Source organism: Elephas maximus, chromosome 18 (assembly GCF_024166365.1).
Source record: "Elephas maximus indicus isolate mEleMax1 chromosome 18, mEleMax1 primary haplotype, whole genome shotgun sequence".
NCBI lineage: Eukaryota > Metazoa > Chordata > Mammalia > Proboscidea > Elephantidae > Elephas > Elephas maximus.
In genome coordinates this window covers 9,533,345-9,556,230 of record NC_064836.1, presented here as the reverse complement: position 1 = coordinate 9,556,230, position 22,886 = coordinate 9,533,345, and the positions used below count along the sequence as shown (strand labels likewise).

Here is a 22,886-nt window from a genome sequence, read left to right as displayed (position 1 = left end):
TCACCACTCACCCAAGCTTTCAGTGGGCACAGAGGTTCAAGTCATCTTGGGGCTCTGGGTGGAGGAGGGAGGAGCCATCTACTGCAGAGTAGCCCCAGCCTTCACATACATGAATGAGGAGAGGAGAGAGTAGCCATTCACAAGGAACAGATCCAGAGCAGGCTGTGGTATAAAATCATGGGACTATTAAAGGAGTTGACCATCAGGAGATAGTGGCTTCCCCAAGGTCAAGGAGGACTTCATGGAGGTGATGGCATTAGAGTTAGACCTTAAAATTGGTTAGGATTTCATTAGACAGTGATAGCAGGGGCAGCGCAGGTGGACAGTACAATAGCAAATGCATCAGTGTAGGCGAGTCTGGGAATGTTCGGAAAGGAGAAAGTGGCCCCTTTGGGCTGGGATACATAGGGGGCCAAGGGGGGCGGGGGTACAGGCCACCCAGGATGCTGCTTCTTTCTCCACAGATGACAACCTTCGGTGTCTTCCTGCACAAGGGCTCCTTTTGCCGGAACTATTTCAACATCCTGGACCTGGTGGTAGTGGCCGTGTCCCTCATCTCCATGGGACTTGAGTGAGCAGTGACAGGGGCCAGCCTGGGCGTGAAGCCTACTTTCACTCCATGCCAGGGCCTCAGAGCAGGAACCCCATCCACCATTTATTGGTGGGCACCATGCCACTAGAGGAGGGTCTCTTAGGGCCATTGGTTGGGGAGAAGGGGACAGGTCCTTACCTGCTGGGCTGCAGTGACAATACAAAGAGGACAGAATTGTCTTGGAGACTGTGAGAGGAGTCAGGGGGTAGAAAGCAACCCCCAGCTATTTGGTGGGGAGCACAGCCCCTGCCTTTGGGTAGCTTCCAGTCTGATGGAAGAGACAGAACCTATACTGTTCAGAGAGGAAGCACTTACCGTGCTGCATAACCCGCCAGTGAGCACCCTAGCCAAGTTATGAGGAAGATGCTTTACCCTGGGGTAAGGCACATGCTGGGATGAAAGGCCTGGTGATCTACTTCTGAAAATCAGCCAGTGGAAACCCTGTGGATCACAACGGTCCAATCCACAACTGATCGCAGGCATGGTACAGGACTGGACAGCATTTTATTCCATTGTGCTTGGGTTGCTGTAAGTTAGGGTCTAACTCAAAGGCAGCTAACAACAGCAACAGGGACCCATGTGTACAGTCTGAGGGAAAGGGCAGGGGAAGATGGGCATGCTTTCAGCAGAAACGCAGCGTCTGTGGAAACAGCTAGCGGTAGGAGGCAGGTGGAGTGCTCCCTGCCCTCAGCCCTCACTCCTCTGCTGCCTCCCCAGGTCCAGCACCATCTCTGTGGTAAAGATCCTGAGGGTGCTGAGGGTGCTCCGACCCCTCCGAGCCATCAACAGAGCCAAAGGGTTGAAGGTGAGAGGGGTGCCGGGGCAGGAAGAGGAGGGCTGCTGGCAACTAAGTACAGAAACCACCAGAGCTGGGGCACCTGTCCATGTCCTCAGCCGAGCCAGGCCCAAGGATGAGGCTGGGACAGCCAGGAAGCAGACTTGGCTGAGATAGCTGGGGCTGGGGGTCGGTGCGGACCTGGCCAACCCCCACCGGCCCCTCCCGCCTTCTCCAGCACGTGGTGCAATGTGTGTTCGTGGCCATCCGCACCATCGGGAACATCGTCCTGGTCACCACCCTCCTGCAGTTCATTTTCGCCTGCATCGGCGTCCAGCTCTTCAAGGTGAGGCCCTGCCACCATCCCGGGCAACCTCCCCTCTCCTCCCCAGCACTGGTGCTCAGCTGGCAGCCCAAGGCAAGAGCCTGTCTGTACCCTCCTCTAAGCAACCACCACCTGTTGCCATCAAGTCAGCCCAACTCATGGCGACCCATACGTGTCAGAATAGAACTGTGCTCCAAAGCATTCTCGATGACTGGTTTCTTGGAAATAAATCAGCAGGCCTTTCTTCTGAGGTACCTGTGGATGGACTGGAATCTCCAAACTTTTGGTTAGTGGCTGAGCATGTTAATCATTTGCACAACCCAGGGGTTCCTCCTAAGCAAACAGAGCACCACATTGTGGTAACAGACATCCTTACATGCCCAAGGTTTTGAGGCTAAGCTGTCTTGGTCTAGATCCGGTGTTGCCCCTCCAGGCCTGTGCTCCCTCAATCTGCTGACACTGCTCTGCCCCCATATTCGCTCTCTGTTAGACCCTCAGGGCTTCCAGCTGTCAAGGAACCGCCTTCCTGCGAGCCCCTGCAGTGGTTCAGGGCCTTTGCTCCACTCCGCCTCAGGGCTTGCTGGCTACAATCACCATCATGTCTGGTTTCTCCCTGACTCTCTAGGACTTCTCCTTGAGGACAAAGGCCCCTCCCCATGTGGCCCCAAGAGTCCTCCCGCCACCAATGCGCTGCCAGCCTGACAGGCCCACGTTCACCCCCTTTCCGTTATCACCCTCCTCCACTTCCTTCACCCTGCTAGGCCTGTCTGAAGCAAGAGACCCTCCCCAGCCCCAGCCCCTCTACCTCCTTCAGTGCTGCTGAACTTCTGTGCCCCGTGCCCCGGCTGGTGCGGCTGGTGTCAGGGCTTTGTCTCCTATCTAGCAGGAGCTTCTGAGGATGGGAATCCATTGTTTCATGTCTGGATGCCGACCTCATTCTGTTCCCACTTTCCTTGGAGAAACAAAGCCATTTGCTTCCTTTCTGGAAATCAGCCCTACAAGTGTGCCCCTTCTGCAGAGCTCCTATTTCCAGATGCCTCTGGCTCTGAGATCATCTGCTGCTGTTGTTGTTAGGTGCTGTTGGGTCAATTTTGACTCATAGTGACCCCGAGTGACAGAGTAGAACTTCCCTATAGTGTTGTCTTGGCTATAATTTTTACAGAAGTGATCACTAGGTCTTTCCCCCATGGAGCTGTTGTGTGGGTTTGAACCATCAACCTTTTGGTTAGCAGCCAAGGGCTTCTTGAGATCATCTGCAGGGCATGGAAATTGATACCTAAGTACACCTCCTACAGCGTTCATACTCCCCTTCATGGCCCATCCTGCTCCTGCCCCCCAAAACATGATCTTTTGAATTCTTGATTATTTAACCTCGGTCTGTCTTAGACGTGCAGTGACATCATCTTACAATCAGTCATCTATCCTTCAAACATTTATGGAACATTTTCTCTGGGCCAGGCTCTGTGCTAGGATTGAGGGGGTCATGAAGTAAACCCAACAAGTCCCCCCTTTGTGGGCAGGAGGCTGGCTTTGGGATGCAGGTGGGGTGGGCCGTCCAGAGGACCTTCCTGTTGGTCACTGTCCTGGATGAGCAGGAGTGTCCCCAGTGTCTGGACACTCTGCCAGCCAGCTGCATGTGGCCATCTCCTAGGGCCAGTCCAGGGCTGCCCTCTCCTGGGCTCCTCCTCTGTCAGGCCTGGGGCCCTGGAATCTCCCTAAGGGCAGAGTCTGCATCTTACTCATTTCTTACCCAGCATCTAGCCCAGGGCCTGGTACATAGGAGGCCCACAGACATGTTGCATGAATGAATGAGATGCCTTTCTTTTGACTCCCATGTCCCTTCCAGGCAAGAGCTGTTGCCCTTCCACACCCCGACCCCCTCTGTGCTTTAGTCTCTAATCAAGACCCCTACTCCATGCCTACCCAGATAAAATAGTAAAACATCAGTTAAAACTGGCATTTTACATCACATTTTACTTCTTAGAAACTTGTCACATACATTCCATATTATATCAAAGAGTTTAAATTTGCTTTTCATATTAAATTGGGTCTTCAATTTCAAGTGCCCAGAAATCTGCCTAGTGGCTGCTATGTCTTCTCCCTGCTTCTCCCTCAAATGTCATCTGCCTCACCCTCAGCCCTCTGCCCTCAGGAACCGTGAAGGGGATGTGGTAGGAAGAGCAGAAACCTTGGGGGTTCTCAGCTGTGCCTCCAACTAGTCAGTCCTATGTCCTTGCTAAGGCATTTTGTGTCCCTGGGTCTTTGAGGGAACTGAACCAGAATCCAAGGATTTCAACTTAATTTAGCCACATTAAAACCTATCAATCAGCCCCTTTTGTTCAAACAAAATCCTTTGTGGGTGCCCAATGTGTGATGTAGATAAAAAGAGAAGCTGCTGTAGCTGAAATCAGCACAGAGCTGTACACAGCCACAACTCAGGCCTTGGGGGAGGGGGGCGGAGGGCGCTGGAAGCTTCCAGTCTCCATCTCTGTGGCTCTTGTCCCCACAGTAGCCCTGTGGGCCCCTCCACTGACAGGAAAAGGAAGGAGGGAGGTGAGGCAACCCCTCTTCCTTGCTCTGAGAGAGCTTCCTGCAGCAGTGAGGAGGTGCCTGGGGCACTCAGCAAATGCTCAGCTAAGGAACTGGATTCTTGGCCTTGGCAGCATCTAGATCAGGTGGGAAAGCCAATGCGGGAGCTGCGAAAATGTATGATGGTGAAGAAGAGATACTGTTCCCTGGGTGGTGTAAATGGTTAATGCAATCAACTACTAACTGAAAGGTTGGAGGTTCAAGTCCACCCAGACGTGCCTTGAAATAAAGACCTAGAAATCTACTTCTAAAAAATCAATCATGAAAACCCTACGGAGTCACAATATACCAAGACTTATGGAATCCAGCAGAGGCAGTACTCAGAGAGAAACTTATAGTGATAAATATCTACATGAAAAAAGAAGAAAGATCTCAACTCAGTAGCCTAACACAGCAACTCCAGGAACTAGAAAGAAAAGACCAAACTAAGCCTAAACCTACCAGAAGAAAGGAAATAACAAAGACCGAGGCAGAAATAAATAAAATCAAAAACAGAAAAAGATTGAGAGAATCAAAATCAGAAGTTGGTTTTTTGAAAAGATCAATAAAATTGACAGACCTTCACGGCCTCCACACACTGTGTCCAGTACAACTAGATGGTGCCTGGCTACAACCACGGACTGCTCTGACAGGGATCACAATACAGGGTCCCAGACAGAGCTGGAGAAAAATGTAGAACAAAATTCTAATTCACAAAAAAAAGGCCAGACTTACTCGCCTGACAGAGACTGGAGAAAAACTTAGAGTATGGCCCCGAACACCGTTTTAGCTCAGTAATGGAGTCACTCCTAAGGTTCACCCTTCATCCAAAGATTAGGCAGGCTCATAAAACAAAACGAGACTAAAAGGGCATACCAGCCCAGGGCAAGGACTAGAAAGTAGGAGGAAATAGGAAAGCTGGTAATACGGAACCCAAGGTCAAGAAGGGAGAGTGTTGACATGTTGTGGGGTTGGTAATCAATGTCATAAAACAATATGTGTCCTAACTATTTAAGAAGAAGCTAGTTTGTTCTGTAAACCTACAATAAAAAAAAAATTGACAAACCTTTAGCTAGACTGACAAAGAAAATACAAAAAAAAACAAAATAAAAAATGAAAGAGGGAACATTATACCTGAATCGATAGAAATAAAGAGAATTATGACAGAATATTATGAACAACTGTATGGCAACAAACTAGATAACCTGAATGAAATGGAAAAATTCTTAGAAGCACAAAACCTATTTAACTGACTCAAGAGGAAATAGGAAGTCTCAACAGGCCCATAACAAATGAAGAGATCAAATCAGTGATCAAAAACCTCCCAACAACAACGTAAAAAGTCTTGGACCAGATGGCTTCACTGGGGAATTCTACCAAATTTAGAGAAGAATTGACACCAGTATTGTTTAAACGCTTCCAAAATATGGAGAAGGAAGGAAAACTCCACAATTCATTCTATGAAGCAAACATAACCCTGATAACCAAACCAAACAGAAATACCCCAAGAAAAGAAAACTACAGGCAAATATCTCTTATGAACACAGATGCAGAAATCCTCAACAAAACTCTAGCATACAGAATCTAACAGCATATCAAAAGAGTCATACACCATGACCAGGTGGGATTTATTCCAGAAATGCAGGGATGGTTCAACATTAGAAAATCAATCAACGTAATACACCACAGCAATAGAACAAAGGAAAAGAGCCACATAATCATCTCCATGAATGCAGAAAAAGAATTTGATAAAATCCAACAGCCTTTCTTGATGAAAACCCTAAATAAGATTGGAGTAGAAGGGGAATTCCTCAATATGATTCAGAGTATATATGAAAAGGCAGCAGCCAACATTACACTTAATGAAGAAAGACTGAGAGTTTTCCACTTGAAATAAGGAACAGGACAAATCTCACCACTTTTATTCAACATTGTATTAGAAATCCTAACCAAAGCAATAAGACAATAAAAAGTACACAGACTTGAAAAAAAGAAGTAAAATTACCTCTATTTGTGGATGGTATGATCCTATATATAGAAAATCCCAAAAAGTCCAAAAGAAAACTTCTAGAGCTAATAGAGGAATTTATCAAAGTTGCAGAAGACAAAGCTAATAAACAAAGATTAGTTAGGTTTCTCTACAACAGAAATGAGAAACCTGAAAGGGAAATTAGGGAAATAATTCCATTTAAAATAGCATCTAAGAGAATAAAATACCTGGGAATAAATCTAACCAAGGACATGAAGAACTTATACGATGAAAATTATAAAACACTGCTGGAAGAGATTAAAGACTTAAATAAATGGAAAGATGTTACATGTTCTTGGGTAAAAAGAACTTAATATTGGTAAGATGTCAGTACTACCCAAAGAACGAAATCCCAATCAAAATTCCAACAGCCTTCTTTACAGAAATGGAAAAAACAATCCTCAACTTTATGTGGAACGACAAGAGGACCTGAATAGCTAAAGCAATGTTGAAAGAGAAGAACAAAGTAGGAGGACTCACACTTCTTGATTTTAAAACACACTATACAGCTACGTAATCAAAACAGCCTGGTAGTCCTCTAACAATAGACACATAGACTAATGGAATAGAATTTAGAGTCTAGAAATAAACCCAAACATGTATGCTCAACTGAGTTTTGACAAGGGAGATAAGTCCATTTGATGGGGAAAGGGTCTCTTCAATAAATGGTGTTGGGAAAACTGGATTTCCACATGCAGAAAAATGAAACAGGATCTATGCCTCACACCACACACAAAAATAAACTAAAAATGGATTAAGGACCTAAACATGCAAACTAAAACCATAAAATTCTTAGAAGAAAATGTAGGGGTAAGGCCGTTGGGCCTAGCTTTTAACAATGAATTATCTAATATAATAACAAAAGTGTAAACAGTAAAAGACAAAATAAATAAATGAGGCCTCATAAAAGTTAAAAACTTTTGTTTATCAAAAGACTTTACCAAAAAAAAAAAAGCTACTGACTGGCAGAATAGCTTTGGAAATGATGTATCTGATAAGAATCTAATAACCAAAGTATATATAAAAATTGGACAACTTAACAACAAAAGGACAAATAACCCAATCACAAAATGGGCAAAGGGCTTGAGTAGACACTTCACCAAAAAGGACATTCAAATGGCCATCAGTCACACGAAAAGATGCTCAACATCATTAGCCATCAGAGAGATGCAAATCAAAGCTAAAATGAGATACAATTTCACTCTGATTAGGATGGCTAAGATAAAAAAAAAAAAAACTAAAAATAACAAATGTTGGAGAGGATGTAGGGAAGTTGGAACCCTTATCCATTGGTGGTGGGAATGCAAAATGGTACAGCCATTGTGGAAAACGGTGTGGTGGTTTCTCAGAAAAAAAAAAAAAAAGAACTACCATATGACCCAGCAATTCCACTCCTAGGTATATACCCAAAAGACTTGAAAGCAGAGACTCAGAGACTTGTACACCAGTGTTCATTGCAGCACTATGAACAATAGCCAAAAAGGTAGAAACAACTTGAATTCCCATCAACAGATGGATAAACAAAATGTGGCACATGCATACAGTGGAATACTGCGCAGTCAATAGAAGAAATAAAGTCTTGATACATGCTACAATATAGATGGAGCTGGAAGACACTATGCCGAGTGAATTTAGTCAATCACAAAAGGACAAATATGGTATGACCTCACTCATATTAAAAGACAAGAAAAGACAAACGTATAGAGACCAAAGTTTATTAGTGGTTACCAGGGACAAGAAGGGAGAAGAGGTTTAACAGTGATGGAAGAATTGCCTTGATTGAGGGTATTATTGATGTCAGTAAGTTGTACACCTCTAAAAAGTTAATTGGCAAAAGTTATGTGACAGATACACTTACAGCAATGGCCAAAAGAAAAAGAAAAGAGTAGCTGCTGAGACTGCTTATGTACAACCAAACACTTCATGGGATTTGATTCCTTGGTTTGGAGGTTTAGGGTCATGGTTTCACGGAACATCCCATTTAATTGGCCTAATGACATGTTTAGTGACTCTGTTCTACCTCCTAGTTTGTTGCATAGTGCCTGGGGTCTTAAAAGCTTGCAAGTGGCCATCCAAGGGATGGCAATTGGTCTCTATTCACCTGGAGCAACAGAGGAAGAAGGAGAGTCAGGAAAGGAGAATATGGAATGTGTGGCTAATTGCCTCCATGACCAATTGCCTCCTTTGCCATGAGACCAGAAGAACTGGATGGTGGCCAGCTACCATTACTGAATGTTTTGATCAAAGATTCCATAGAAAAATCTTGATCAAAGTGGGAAAATGCAGAATAGAATTTCAAATTCTCATGGATTCCAGGCATCCTGGAGCCATGAAGGTTGGATGAACCCCTGAAAATATTGCCCTGATATAATCTTTAAACTTTAAACCAAAAATATCTCCTGAAGTCATCTTAAAACAAAACAGTAGTTTAGCTTAACTACTAAAAAATGTCTGCCCTGAGGATTATGTTCTTTTAAGAACTATCTATATGGGACCAAATTGACAATAGCAACTCGAAAGATTAGACAGGAACTTTAGGGGGCTGTGAATTTATGTTAATGGAGAAGGAACAACTCAGAAAAGAGGGTGAGAATGGTTACCCAAGTTGAAGAATATAATCAATGTCACTAAGTGGTACGTGTAGAAACTGTTGAATTGTGTGTTTTGCTGTGTGTATTCTCAACAGCAACAGCAATAAAATAAATGAAATTATTCTTTAAAAAGCCACAGTACATTACATATCACTTGGTTGAATAAAAGTTAATAGCCATTGGAGGTGGGAATGGGAAGAGATTGCCAATATCACTTTGGAGAGGAAAGCACTAAATAAAAATGACAAATAGTTTTAAAAGAAGCGGGGAGGAATACCGAACAGAATTTCAAATTCTCATGAACTGCAACCTTTCTTAGCCATGGAGGCTGGATGAACTCCTGAAATTATTGCCCTGAGATAGTCTTTAAACCTTAAACCAAAAATATCTCCTGAAGTTTTCTTAAAACTAGCGTAACTAGTAAAAAATGTCTACCTTGAGCGTTATGATCTTTTAAGAACTATATGGGATTGAAATGACAACAGTGACTGGAAAGATTAGACAGAAACCTTAGGGGGCTGTGAGTATATGTTAATAGGGGAAGAACAACTCAGGAAAAGAGGCTGAGAACAGTTGCGCAACTCGAAGAATGTAATCAACGTTACTGAGTTGTACGTGTAGAAAGGGTTGCACTGGTTTATGTTTTGCTGTGCATATTCTCAACAACAACAACAAAATTAAAGAAGAAAAAGTACCCTATGGAGCACAGTTCTACTCTAACGGACATGGGATTGCCATGATTAGGAATGGGCCCCAGTGGTTAGGCGACCTGCTGGAGAGGAAGAGGACAGGCTCTCACTTCCTGCCGTCCCTCTTTCCCTTCTCCTTCTACCATTCACTTCCACTTCCAGAGTCCATTTTTTAATCCTGTTTCCTTGAACTTACCTCCTTCCCTTTCTCCTTCTGGGCTCAGGGAAAGTTCTTCAGCTGCAATGACTTATCCAAGATGACAGAAGAGGAGTGCAGGTATGCTGTGCTCTGGGGGCTGAGGTGTGCACCATGAGCAGGGTCATGGATGGGGTACCTAGTGCGAGAGGGCAGGGTGGTCCCTCAGGCTGGGGAACCGGGGAACCAGAGCCATTAGGCCCAGCAGGGATGTTCAGAGAAGCCCCTTTCCTTGGGGAATTATAGGAAAGGGAGAATCCAGTGGTGCCCCCTCTGGTCCTAGATGTGGGCCCTCATTTCTCCGCACACTCACTACCCAGGGCCCAGAGGCTGGGTGAGCTGGGGAGTCAGCAGCTCAGTCATACACAGGCAAGTGATGGGACTTCCCTATATCAGGGGCTACTACTATGTGTACAAAGATGGGGACCCCACGCAGATGGAGCTGCGTCCCCGGCAGTGGATACACAACGAATTCCACTTTGACAACGTGCTCTCGGCCATGATGTCACTCTTCACAGTCTCCACCTTCGAGGGATGGCCTCAGTAAGTGAGGGCTGGGGCCTGGGCTCGACACAGGTACGGGGTGGGGAGTAGTACCTGGGAGCCAGCCTGCCATTCTGCAGCCCCCACTGCACCCAAGGTCATTCTAGGCCCATGGTGGATGCTCAACAAATCCCACCAACTTTCTAATGGCTTATGTAGGGCTGGTATGTTGATGGCCACTCCAAAGGAAGTCATACCTGGGGCTCTGACAAAATGTACCCAATCCTCACACGGGTGTGTACCTCTCTGCCTGCAGGGAGGGTCCCACTGATTGATTAGGGATAGAACGGGGCTTCCTATGGAAAGGCAGGGCCATTTCAGGATCTGTTCCAGGCTTTTGATGGCACAGTTGTTACTTCTCTCCCATCACTTGACTTCTCAGCAAGCTCTCCTGGCTCCCTGTTGTCTATGGGATAGAGCCCACCCTCCTTCCGCAGCTTGATTCTCTGCCCCTTCACTCCAGCCCAGTCTATCCTCTCTCTCCTGAATACCACTAGGCTACTGTACAAGGCCATAGATTCAAACAAGGAGGACATGGGCCCCATCTACAATAACCGAGTGGAGATGGCCATCTTCTTCATCATCTACATCATCCTCATTGCCTTCTTCATGATGAACATCTTTGTGGGCTTCGTTATTGTCACCTTCCAGGAGCAGGGGGAGACTGAGTACAAGAATTGTGAGCTGAACAAGAACCAGGTAGCTGGGCCACCTGCTAGAGATGGAGGGCAGAGCCCCAGGAGGCCTTCTGACACCTCCAAGCCCTGGAATCTGGCCAGCCAAGAGTGCCCAGGGGCCAAGAGTGGCCCCAGAGCCTCCATTTGATGCCCAACCCCAGCATTCCTGCACTCCACCCCATTTCCAAACCAAAGCAATACAAGCTGGGGGAGTGGGAGTCTTCTCATGGAACTTCCATTACATCCAGAGAAAGGAAGCCTTTTGGAGGCCCTGGGCTGGGCTAGAGCCATCTTAGGGATAGGCTGTGATAACTCCAGGGTATGCCAAGGGGACATTCCGGGTTCAGAGCCCAATGGGAGTCTCATCCTACCTAGTCTTTCAGAATCCCTAAGCCACAGGCTCCTGGCCACAGCTGCTCATGGCTTGCACAGATGCAGGTTCCTAGCAGCCCATAGATGTGGGTGTGGAGAGGGAGGGAGGGCTTCTTGGTGCTGACCTGCCCCATTGCCTTGTGTCTCAGCGCCAGTGTGTACAGTATGCCCTGAAAGCCCGCCCACTGAGGTGCTACATCCCCAAAAACCCATACCAGTACAAGGTGTGGTACTTCGTCACATCCTCGTACTTCGAATACCTGATGTTTGCCCTCATCATGCTCAACACCATCTGCCTGGGCATGCAGGTAAAGGACCCCCAGGAGAGAGGGGTGTGATAAGACTGGGACCTGAGCCCTGGGCAGGGCAGGGTGGGCAGGCAGGATTCCAGTCTGGTCTTCCCCCCAAAAATAGACATTTCCTGAGCCCCTACTGTGTGCCAGGCACTGAGGACTGAAATGCTGTGTGAACAGGCACTGATGGTTAATTGAGATCATTCAGGTGTACAGACAGTTGTGGTAGTTCCATAAACAAGACATGGTCGCTGCAGAAGAAGGAGGAGGTGTAGGAAGTAGAACACGCATTCTCTATTTTTCTTCCACTGTTGCCTGGATGGTTGAGTTGGTTGGAATCTTGGTTCAGGTCCCGAGAAAAATGAGTTCAGTAGTCACAGAACAGGTGTCTTTCTTAGGAGATGAGCACACTTTACAGACAATATCATAATCAGCAGCATCATTATGGAGCCTTAATTAAGCACCTGATCCCTTAAACCCTGTAGAAATAGAACCGCACGGCTAGGCTCCCTGCTTCTAGGAGTCTAGACACACTCAGTGACGTGGCCACATGTGGCCAGGTCATGAGAACACAGAAAGGGAGTCATGGAGTCAGCAGGCCTAGACTGTGTAGAGGATCAGAGCAATGGCTTGTGGCAGCAGAGTTGGGGCAGACCTGTCAAGACAGGATGGGGTGGGGGCAGCCCTCAGATCCTTTGAACTACCTGGGAAGGGTTTGTGGAAGAGGGAGGATTTCATCGGTTTTTTTTAAAAGAAGGATAAGAGATTCCTGGGGAAATGTATACAGAAAAGGAATTGATGAGGCCATAGTGATGGGGCAAGAGGCCCAAAGTTATTGCTTATAACTGCCTCCCCATCATTGTGCCAGCGTGCAGATACAGTAAACTTGGTGAGCTCAGCCCTCACCGGCATTGTTAGGTGCTTTCAATCAGTTTCTACTCGTAGCAACCCCATGTGAGAATAGAACTGCCTCATAGGGTTTTCCTGGCTGTAATCTTTATGAAGGCAGATCGCCAGGTGTTTCTCCCACAGAGCTGCTGGGTGGGTGGGTTTGAACCAACTTTTCAGCTAGCAACTGAGAGCTTAACTGCCACCAGGGCTCCTTGCCCTACCAGTAGTCAGTGATAGTACCAGCTCTAGAGTCCAGGGGTCTTCTCTCCTAGCCCTGTGCCGAATGACTAGATGGGGCTGTCACAGAAGCCCTGCCTGGGGCCCGCATTCCCGTCATCCCATAACAGATATGTCAATGAGCCTCTCGTCTTGCAGCCCTGGGTGTAAATAGACCCACTCAGCAGGCCTTGGAATTAGAGCACCTGCTCCTTCATAAACTCCTGAGAGGTCCATAAGACTTGATGGAATTTGGGTGATTACTAAAGGAGGCTCTTAGTTTTCTGATCTAAGAAGGGTGGGCAGGGGGCCCAAGGAGGAGGGTGGGGGCAGCCCAGGAAGAGACTGGGAATCCGAGAATGCAGCCTGTAGGAGAGAAGCGCAGTCTCACCCAGCCCCTTTCTCCCACAGCACTACAATCAATCAGAGCAGATGAATCACATCTCAGATATCCTCAACGTGGCCTTCACCATCATCTTCACCTTGGAGATGATCCTCAAGCTCATGGCATTCAAGGCCAGGGTAAGTGCTGGGGCCACAGGGCAAGACGCAGAGCTGAGAGGGCAGCTGAGGCATGGTGGGGTGGGGGCCTTCTCATGGGCCACCAAGCTCACCCCCTCATCTCGCTGAAGACCCCTTATCCAACACCATTGTTCCTAACCTGCTCACCCCCCTGACCACTTCCACCTTTAGATACAGGATAAGTGAAATCTTCAAGGTGCTCACAATCCACCCGTGACAGAATGGATGCTGGGCACTTCTTTCCTGTCCCCTTCTTTGAGCCCATCTGACATTCCCCACCTTCTTTTAAGCTTTTGAAGAATAGGCCCAGGGCCAGCGGGAGTGCCTGACTCAGTTTGTTCGGTTCCCAAGCCCACTCTCGCTGTTCCCAGTCCAGCCACCTCTGCCAGTTCTATAAGGTCAGGCTCCAGATGGGGCTTGAAAGTGGGAAATGGGGGAGGGGAATGAAAGAATTCCCTAACCTGGACCAGGATCCCAAATCCTAAATCCCTACAACTCTCCCTCCCCTCTTCTACTGCTTTGTGCTCTAGAGGAAGGGAAATGAAGAGCCAGGGGCAAGGTATATGGATAGGGGCACACGGGAGCACCAGTAGAGTGGAGCCTTGGTCCCACCTGGCCTGGCCCCACAGCTCTCCATTACCCTGGACAGGGACCACTTCCCTCTACTGGCCTCCAGAGCTCCTTCCTCCAGAAGCTCACCCCCTGCTTCTCTCATCTCTTTCTTTCCCAGGGCTATTTTGGAGACCCCTGGAATGTGTTTGATTTCTTGATCGTCATCGGCAGCATCATTGACGTCATCCTTAGTGAGATTGACGTAAGTATCAGGCAGGCGGACCCATTACCGGGGTAGGACCAAAAGCCTGTATTTAGTCCACAGATATTTGTGAGGTACCCACTGCGTGTGCAGCATGGTACCCAGGGGTTACAAAGATGGATGTGACAACTGTGGCTTCTGCTCTCAAGGAGCTTACAATCCTGCTGGGCAGGCAGGTAACTCAGATACCAGGTGGTCAGAATGAGTGTCTCAAGGCAAGAGCTGTAGCTGTTGAAAGAAGGGAGGGGTCATCTCTGTGTGGGTGGTCAGGGAAGGCTTCTTGGAGGTGGCACAATGTGAACCGGGCCCTGAAGGAAATGGAGGTGGTCATTGGCATTGGAGGAGGAGAGCAAGTACCACAGATAGGGCTGCTGTGGGGGAGGCACAGAGCAGCAGGTGCAAAGTAGGTTCAGGGCATGCTGAGTGCTTCAGGTTAGCAGAACATATGAAATATGCAGAGGAGAGGGGGAGAGGTCAGGCTGGAGAGAAGTGGTGGTGGGTGAGGGACTTGAACTTTATTTAACAGGCTGTGGAAATCACCAAAGGCCTTTGAACAGAGCCGTGGAAGGATTAGAATTATCCTTCTAAAACGTTCATTTGGAGGTGAGGAGCAGGAGGTGAGAATAAATGAAAATACAGGCCCAGTTAGGAAGCTGGACCTTTGGTTACTCCTCATACATTTATTGTGCACCCTCCCTTGTACCAGGTAGAGTTCTTAGTGCTAGAGATACAGCAGTGAACCAAATCATGGGGGAAGCAGACTATAAACACATACATCTATAACATGGCAAGTGATGACAAGTATGTATTATGAAGAAAAATAAAACAGGTTAAGGACTTAGATGAGACATTGGTGGTTCAGTGGTAAAATTCTTACCTTCCATGCAGAGGACTTGGGTTTGAGTCCTGGCTGATGCACCTCATGTGCAGCCACCACCCATTCATCAGTGGAGGCTTTAGTGCTGCTCTGACGCCGAACAGGTTTCAGTGGGGCTTCCAGACTAAAACAAGCTAGAAAGAAGGGCCTGGTGATCTACTTTCAAAAACTCAGCCAACGATTGGATCACAAGGGTCCGATCTGCAATCCATCACGGGGATAGTGCAGGAGCTGGCAACATTTCATTCAGTTGTGCATGGGGGTGTCCTGAGTTGGGAGCCAACTCAACAACAGCTAGTCACAACAACAAGGACTTAGAGTGACAGAGAATGGGAATGTGGTGTCAGGGAAAGCCTCTCTGAGAAGATGACATTTGAGCAAAGACCTGAATAAAGCAAGGGAGTGATCCAGGCAGAGATGGGGGGATGAGTGTTGTAGGGAGAGAGGAGAAAGAGTATGAAGGCCCTTTGGTGGGACCATGTTTGGTGAGTTTGAGGAATAGCAAGAGGCCCTTGTGTCTGGAGTGGAGAATGGTGGAGATGAGGTCAGAGAAAGAGAGAGAGAAAGTGGGGACCAGATCACATAGGCCCTTGAAAGCCATGATTATGATCTTGGGTTTTATTTTAAGAGAGATGAGAGAATTTGAAGGGCTTAAGCATGACCTGATTTAGTTCTCAAAGGATCACTTTGGCTACTGTGTTGAGAACAAGCTATAGGAGACAGAGCTGACCCAGGGAGAACACTCAGGCAGCTGTTTCAATAATCCAGATGGGAGATGATGGTGGCTGGAGTGCCAGCTATGGAGGTGGTGGGAAGTGGTCAGCTTCTGGATCTGTTTTGAAGGCTGAACTGACAATATTTGCTGATGGACTTAATTTAGGGTAAGAGAAAACAAATCAAGGATGACTGCAAGGATTTTTGCCCAATCAACTGAACTTCCATCTACTAAGATGTGAAAACTGCTGAAGGAGCAAGCATGGGGCAGAAACCAAGAGTTCTGTTTTGGACATGTTAAATTTGGGATGGTTACAAGACTTCCAAATGGAGAAACCAAGTAGGCAGTGAGATTTATGAGTCTGGAGTTCTGAGGCTGGGTCAAGTTGGAGATATGAATCTGAGACTTTACGTAAAGATGGTATTTAAAGTCATGGGAATGGATGAGATCACCTAGAAGGCATTAAGTGTTGAATTGTGTCTCCCAAAAAATGTGTATTAGAATCCTAACTCCTATTCATGTGGATGTGATCCCATCTGGGATAGGGTTTTTTTTGTTGTTATGCTAGTCTAGGGTGTATTAAGTCAATCTCTTTTGAGATATAAGAGCAGGTTAAGCAAGCAAGCGAACACAAAAAAGGGGAAAGATATACACTGTATGATCACCAAGGAACCTAGGAATAGAAGCTGAAAAGGGACAAGAAACTTCCCCCAGAGCAGACAGAGAGAGTCCTCCCCTAGAGCCGGTGCCCTAACTAGTCTCCTAAACTGTGAGAAAATAAATTTCTGTTTGTTAAAGGCCCCCATTTGTGATATTTCTGGTATAGCAGCACTACATAACTAAAACAGAAGGGTGTTTAGAGAGAAAAGGTCCAAGGCTGTTAGAGGAAGAGCCAGTGAACAGGAGTAAGAAGGAATTGACTACTGAGACACGGGAATCAAGAGTGAAGTCCCGAAAACAAGAGAAGACAGTGTTGCAAGAAGACAGTGATCAGGTGTGTTGAACATTGCTGCAAGATCAAGGAAGATGAGAGCTGAGCATTGACTTGATTTGGGAGATCATTGGTAGAGGTCATGGGTGACCTTGACAAGAGCAGTTTCATTGGGATTATGGGGGAGAACGCCTGGTTGGCGTGAACTGAGGGGAGAAAGTGAAGACTGAGTATAGGCAATCCCTTTGAGATGTTTTGCTACAAAGAGAAATGGGATAGAAGCTGGAAGAGAATGTGAGGTCAAGAAGAGTTTCCTTGAAAATGAGGGAAATTATAGCATATCTTTGGGCTCATGCCACTGGCTGGTTACCAGCAGGAAACTACAGGAGCCAAGTCCTTAAATAAGTCAGAGGGCCTGGGACCCGTTCCCCAATGGGAGGGGCCAGGCTTAAGAAAAAACCAGTTCATCCATGGCAGCAAGAAGGAAGGCAAACAAAATGGGCATAAAGCAATGAGGGTCACAGCTCAGGTTATGACAGTGGAAGAGAAAAGCTTAGAGACTTTGAGCTGAGCCAACAGGTTTTGGTGAGTGTTTGACCTGGGGCCAAGGGGAAGGAAAGGGTGTGAGGTGACTCTAGGTGTTGAGCTGTTAACCCAGAAGAGAAGACTGGAGAGAGCACACTCACCATTATTCTGTTTGGACTGTGGAGGGTGAAATGCCTGTAGGAAGGGTATACAAGTAGAGACATGAATCAAGTTGTTGGAAATACAGGAGTGGACCTGAGTGTCATTATCTGCATCTAGTGCATGGTGAAAAAAAACCATTGCTGTCAAGTTGATTCCATCTCATGGTGACCCCATGTACGTCAGAGAAGAGCTGCACTCCATAGGGTTTTCAATGACTGTAATCTTATGGAAGTAGATCACCAGGCCCAGGCCTTTCTTCCACAGGGGTGGATTTGAACTAATAATCTTTCGGTTAGTAGCTGAGTGCTAATCGTTTGCACCACCCAGGGACTTTAGTACATGGTAAGAACTCTGAAAACATGGGCTGGACACTGATGAATGAAGGTAATGGTGGAAGCCTTGGGTGAGACCAGGGACAGATTATCTGATAGGAAGGTAAGCACGATGCTTACCTTGCTTAATGGGTCACCTGCCCCTCTTAGAAAAAAATTTGAAAAGAGGCTATGATTCTGTAGAAGGTGCTGTGGAGTTGGGACAGAGACAGATGCCAGCCATATACCTAGAAGTAGAGCCTTTAATGTGGTGAAAAAATGTGAAATTGTTCACTACAGATGACCTAGTAAGCAAGGTAAGCACTGTGCTTACCTTGCCTAGTGGATAATTTGCCCCAGAGTAAGACTAAAGACTGCAAAGGAGTTGAGATTCCTGTACAAGGCTTAGTGATTGGGAAGCTATCACAGACCTTCAGGGTGACAGTTTAGCAGACCTGGGCTGAAGCCAGTTACAAGGGATTGAACAGTGGCTAGAGGGTGAGAAAACCAAGGTGGTGAGTATAGGAAGCAGCTTTTGTGAGCAGCTGGGTGAAAGGTAGTTACTGGAGAGTGGTAGATTCAAGGCATAGATTTGTTTTAGGGAAATAGAGAACTACAGATGGAACCTAGACAGGGGAGACAGTCAAGACAAGTGTGAGAAGCGATCACTGAGGAAACAATGAGAGTTTCAGAGGAGGCCAAAAAGGACACGATTTGGAACACCAGGAAAAGGAACAGTGTGAGAAAGAGGTGACAGAAAGTATGAAAGGGAGCTGGGGGCGGGGGGCGGGGGGAGGGCGAAGGAGGGATGCTGGCCATGAGAGTGTCTAACAGGCAGGAGCAGAGTCCTCCAGAAGGGAGGACAGTGGGCACGAGGGTGTGGGTGGCCTTTGAGGACCAGCTGATGTGATGAATGGATCTCCCGGAGGAGTGACAGGTAGCCAGGCAGCAGTGCGCAGGGACCTGAGTCTGGGGGCGGGGGTGGGGAGGAGGAGGTGGGCAGTGTTCATCAGCTGGGTTTCATCCTGGGGTAATGCTTGGCGGCCCCGGAGCCCGAGAAAGGTGGTCGGACCCCAGGGACAGCGTGGTCTTAAGGGCACATTGGGTGGAGCATCTCAGGGCAAGCAAGGCTGTTATTGAAATGGCAGAGCCTGGAGCCCAGGCTGAGCAGAGAGGCAAATGGCCCAGGAGCTGGACCAAGAGATAGGGATGGAGTGTTTGAGATCCTGAGGTAGAATGAGCAACAGCAGCAGGATCAGATTGTGAGGAGGAAGGAGAGGGGCACGGAGGAGCTTCCAGCCAGAGAGGTCCACACTTAGCATCTTGGAAGTGGAGCCCTCCAGGGGTGGCCTTGCTGAGGTGCTGAAGCTGAGGATCACTGTAGGGTGAAGAAGGGAGCCGGGACAGGGTGGAGGAGATCTAAGAGTCAGGGGCTGAAATCAGACAGCATCGCTCTAGGCAGACTGAGCAGCTTGGGGTGGAGGGGCTGGTAGGGGGTGGGCAATGGAGGAGACAAGTGAGGAGGAGGGCACCGTAACCGTGCCCAGGGCAGGACTCTAACTGAAGGGTGGCTGGTGTGGCCAATGGGGGCCTGAAACGGGGGAACTAGCCCCAAAGGGAGTGCAGGGCTCGTTGTGAGTAGGGGTTCCTCCTGAACTTCCCGCTGGTCAACAGAAAGCCCTTCAGATTGCACCTGCCCGTGGGGTGAAACTTTGGTGGGTGGGGAGGCAGGATTCAGCACTGGAGGCCTGAGAGGGGGCGAGGGTGAGGGGAGCAGGTGAGGAAAATTCTGGAGTCCGTGGGAGCCCTGGGCCTGATGCTCCTGAAGGCTGAGCCCTGGCAGGAAGCGGCCCTTTCTGGGGACTTGGCTCCCCAGCTGCCTGCCTGTGCCAGGGAAAGGCCAGGGCTGGAATCCTGTTCACACACATGTACAAAGCAGACAGTGACAGACAGAACTCTGTCTGCCCAGATCCCACAAGAGAGCAGGGCCCAGGAGGGGCTGGGCAAGTTCTGGGCAAAACCAGTATGTAAACCTGTGTGTGTGTCCATCCAAGCTCAGTTTGGGCTGGGAAATAGCATCCCCAAAGGGCCCTGTGGTTTGAGAACAGCACTTCTCACCAGCCCAGTCAGAGGAGAGAACTCTAAACAGCCAAAATAAACAACCCTCCCTGCAATGTTTTTTTTAAAAAGTTAATTCTTGACATTGGGGAGGTCTGGCTAAATCAAAACCGTTTCTGTGGTGGTGGAGGACGGGAAGGTGTCGTTGGAGCTTTGGGAGCGGCCTATGTTCCTTTACCAGTGATGTCTACCTGAAGTCTTATTTAAATTGATTTATATTCCTGAAGCACAAACAGAGACAGGTGGAGAGCATGCACTGTCCTGTAGAACCTTCTGAGGGATGGAAATGTTCTGCTCTGTCCAGTATGGTAGGCACTGGCCGCATGAGGCTACTAATCACTGGAAATGTGGTTAGTGCAATTGAGGAATGGAATTCCTAGTTTTATTTAATAATTTTTCATTGTAAGTCAAATAGCCACACATGGCTGGTGGCTATCGCATTGGACAGTGCAGATCTAGAGTATGGGCTGCCATTCCTGGCTGTGTGTTAGAGCCACCTGGAATGTGTCTGGAGTTCCTGAGTGGTGCAAACAGTAAACACACTTGGCTGCCAACCAAAAGGCTGGAGATTCCAGTCCACCCAGAGGCACTTGGTGATCTACTTCCAAAAAATCAGCCATTGAAAGCCCTGTGGAACACAGTCCTACTCTGACAAACATGGGGGCACCATGAGTCAGAATCAATTCCATGGCAATTGGTTGGTCCGGAGTGTATTTAAAAAAATTCTGAAGCCAGGCCCCATCCCAAAGAAGCTGATTTAATTGGCCTGGGTGAGGATCCAGCAGAGGCTGATATTTTTTTTAAGTTCCCCATGCGATTCTGATGTACAGCCAGGGTTGAGAACTGGTGGTTCAGGGAAATGCAGCCCAAGAGAATGGTGCTTGGCCTAGGAAACAAGCAGGCTGGGGACTAGCTCACTGTGGGTAATTGGAAGATGAAACAACTGACTTCCCCCAACCCAGGGCTCCAGACCACAGCCTTCTCATGAAATGTGGCCTAAGGAAGATGCTCAGAGTAAACAGGAAAAAACGATGCTCCCACACACTCAACCACCTGCTCTTTAAGAGTCTGGTCCTAGTCCTGGGGCAGAGAGACACCTGCTGTGGGGATCACAGACTCCCCTAGAGCAGCTTTGCGCCTGAAAGATGGGACTTCCACGGGGGCCTCAGTGCCACCAGAGACTTGGCCAGCATCACTGGCCTCAGGGAGATAGGGGTGTGACTCCATTTGCAATGAAGAGGCAAGCACTTTCTAATATGGCCTCATCAGGGATGTCCCCAGCATCACATAACTCAGACACACAAGAAGAACCCAAGCCCTTTGTCAACTGTATATAGATCTTAGAGATGAGAAGGGACCTTTCCGTGTCCAGTCTTCCCTCTCCTTCTTGCTCCCTGTCCCTAGCCTCCTGCCTCACTGTCCCACAGAGCTTCATCCTCACTCCCACCCATCCATCCTCTGATTGACAACCATTTTCTCTCTTTAACTCTTTGATGTGTCTGTCCTTTCTGACACCTCTCCTCACCTCCCTCCCACGTGTCCTTCTTTCTCTCTCTCCTCTCCTTCCCCTCCCCTGGTCTCTTCTCTCCACAGACTTTCCTGGCCTCCAGCGGGGGACTGTATTGCCTGGGTGGAGGCTGCGGGAACGTTGTAATTCCAGGCTGCATGAGCCTGCCAGCACGCCCGCCAGCTCTCTGCCCTGCAGCTGCTTGCTTAGGCCTGGCCGCGTGCATTGCATGGGATGGATCCTTCCCCAGAGCAGGCCCGCTGAGGGGTCGGGTGGGCTATGGTGGGCCCAGGGCTGTGTGGTAGAATGTGCATGGGTGTAGTGGCTTTCTCAGAGCCCTGGAAAAGGGGGCGAGGCTTCTTGTTGGCACCCTCTATGCACATGGGAACCTCCAGAGAGGGATGTGACTGCTGGGACAGGACTGTGGTGGCAGCTCATAGGGTAGAGGGCCTGTGAGGACAGGGCAAGCTGGGCAGGGAAGGACCTCCACTTCTGGAGTTATCTGTGTTTCTAAGGCTGTCATAAAGGCAGAGCCTTGGACAGCTAAGGCCAGCCTCAAGGTGGGCTGGGGCTGGGAGTGGCCATGCTGAATTTATGGCAGTCGAGCAGCCCAGTTTTAGGGAGCCTTTGTACTGGGAGACCACCAGGGGAGGGGGCCTAAGAGGGCCACTAGGGCCCTTGGCTCAGTGGCTGCTGGAGGAGGCGAGATGAGGCAGGAGAGCACCTGGCTGCGGCCTCACCCAGGGTGGAATCCCTACCTCTGCTCCAAGCCTACCTCCTCTCCTCCCTGCTGAACAACTCAGAGTTCTGAGCCCGAGGATGGTCCACAGCTAGTGGGCAGCAGAGGCTGTGACGTGGCGCTGGAGCTTTTCCCCCCATGGACATGTCCCCAACACATAAACACACACATATGCACACACACACAGGCACACATGCGCACCTGCACACGCAACGTCTGCCATTGCACCTCCCGCCCTGCCCTGCCCCTTGCCCCTCTGAAGTGCCGCCCCCAGACTGACCTCTGGGGCTGCTGCCCCGCAGGACCCAGACGAGAGTGCCCGCATCTCCAGCGCCTTCTTCCGCCTGTTTCGGGTCTTGAGGCTGATCAAGCTGCTGAGCCGGGCAGAGGGGGTGCGCACCCTGCTGTGGACCTTCATCAAGTCCTTCCAGGTGTGCATGCCCAACCCACCTGACCCAGGGGCCAGGGCAGGGTCTGCACAGGGACCTGGCCACTGCACTTACCTTGAGAGGCCCCTGGAGACACCAGCCTCAGCCTGGGTGGGGCCTCGGGGTACATAGGGTAAGCGGAGCAGGGCCCCAGGGGCTAAAGGTGGGACTGCTGCGGAACAGGCGGTGGAGTACTGTGCACTGACTCTCCCCTCCTCGTCCCCAGGCCCTGCCTTACGTGGCCCTGCTCATTGTTATGCTCTTCTTCATCTACGCTGTCATCGGCATGCAGGTGAGTGGCAGGTGGACCCAGCTAAAGGATGGGGCTTGGCCAAGGTAGAGGGGCCATCAGTGCACCCTAGAGAGGCCCAATCAGCAGATGGAGCCTGCACCCTCCCTGCCATGTTCATCCTGGCAGCCCAGAGGTTTAGCTGCAAGACTGAGAGAGGAGGCCATGGTGCCTGGTCCCCACATGGCTCT

General features: G+C 48.7%; 1 protein-coding gene across 1 annotated transcript in view; it reads left to right on the top strand.

Annotated features, from left to right (window-relative positions):
* CACNA1S (calcium voltage-gated channel subunit alpha1 S) overlaps positions 1–22,886 on the top strand; it is a 90,042-nt gene that overhangs the window by 54,277 nt on the left and 12,879 nt on the right. Inside the window, exons 20-31 of the mRNA XM_049858100.1 lie at positions 465–571; positions 1,310–1,397; positions 1,606–1,713; positions 9,794–9,846; positions 10,162–10,308; positions 10,806–11,007; positions 11,507–11,665; positions 13,169–13,279; positions 14,010–14,093; positions 21,326–21,382; positions 22,281–22,409; positions 22,633–22,698. Coding sequence (XP_049714057.1) covers positions 465–571; positions 1,310–1,397; positions 1,606–1,713; positions 9,794–9,846; positions 10,162–10,308; positions 10,806–11,007; positions 11,507–11,665; positions 13,169–13,279; positions 14,010–14,093; positions 21,326–21,382; positions 22,281–22,409; positions 22,633–22,698 — 1,311 coding nt within the window. The remainder of the gene's footprint in view (positions 1–464; positions 572–1,309; positions 1,398–1,605; positions 1,714–9,793; positions 9,847–10,161; positions 10,309–10,805; positions 11,008–11,506; positions 11,666–13,168; positions 13,280–14,009; positions 14,094–21,325; positions 21,383–22,280; positions 22,410–22,632; positions 22,699–22,886) is intronic.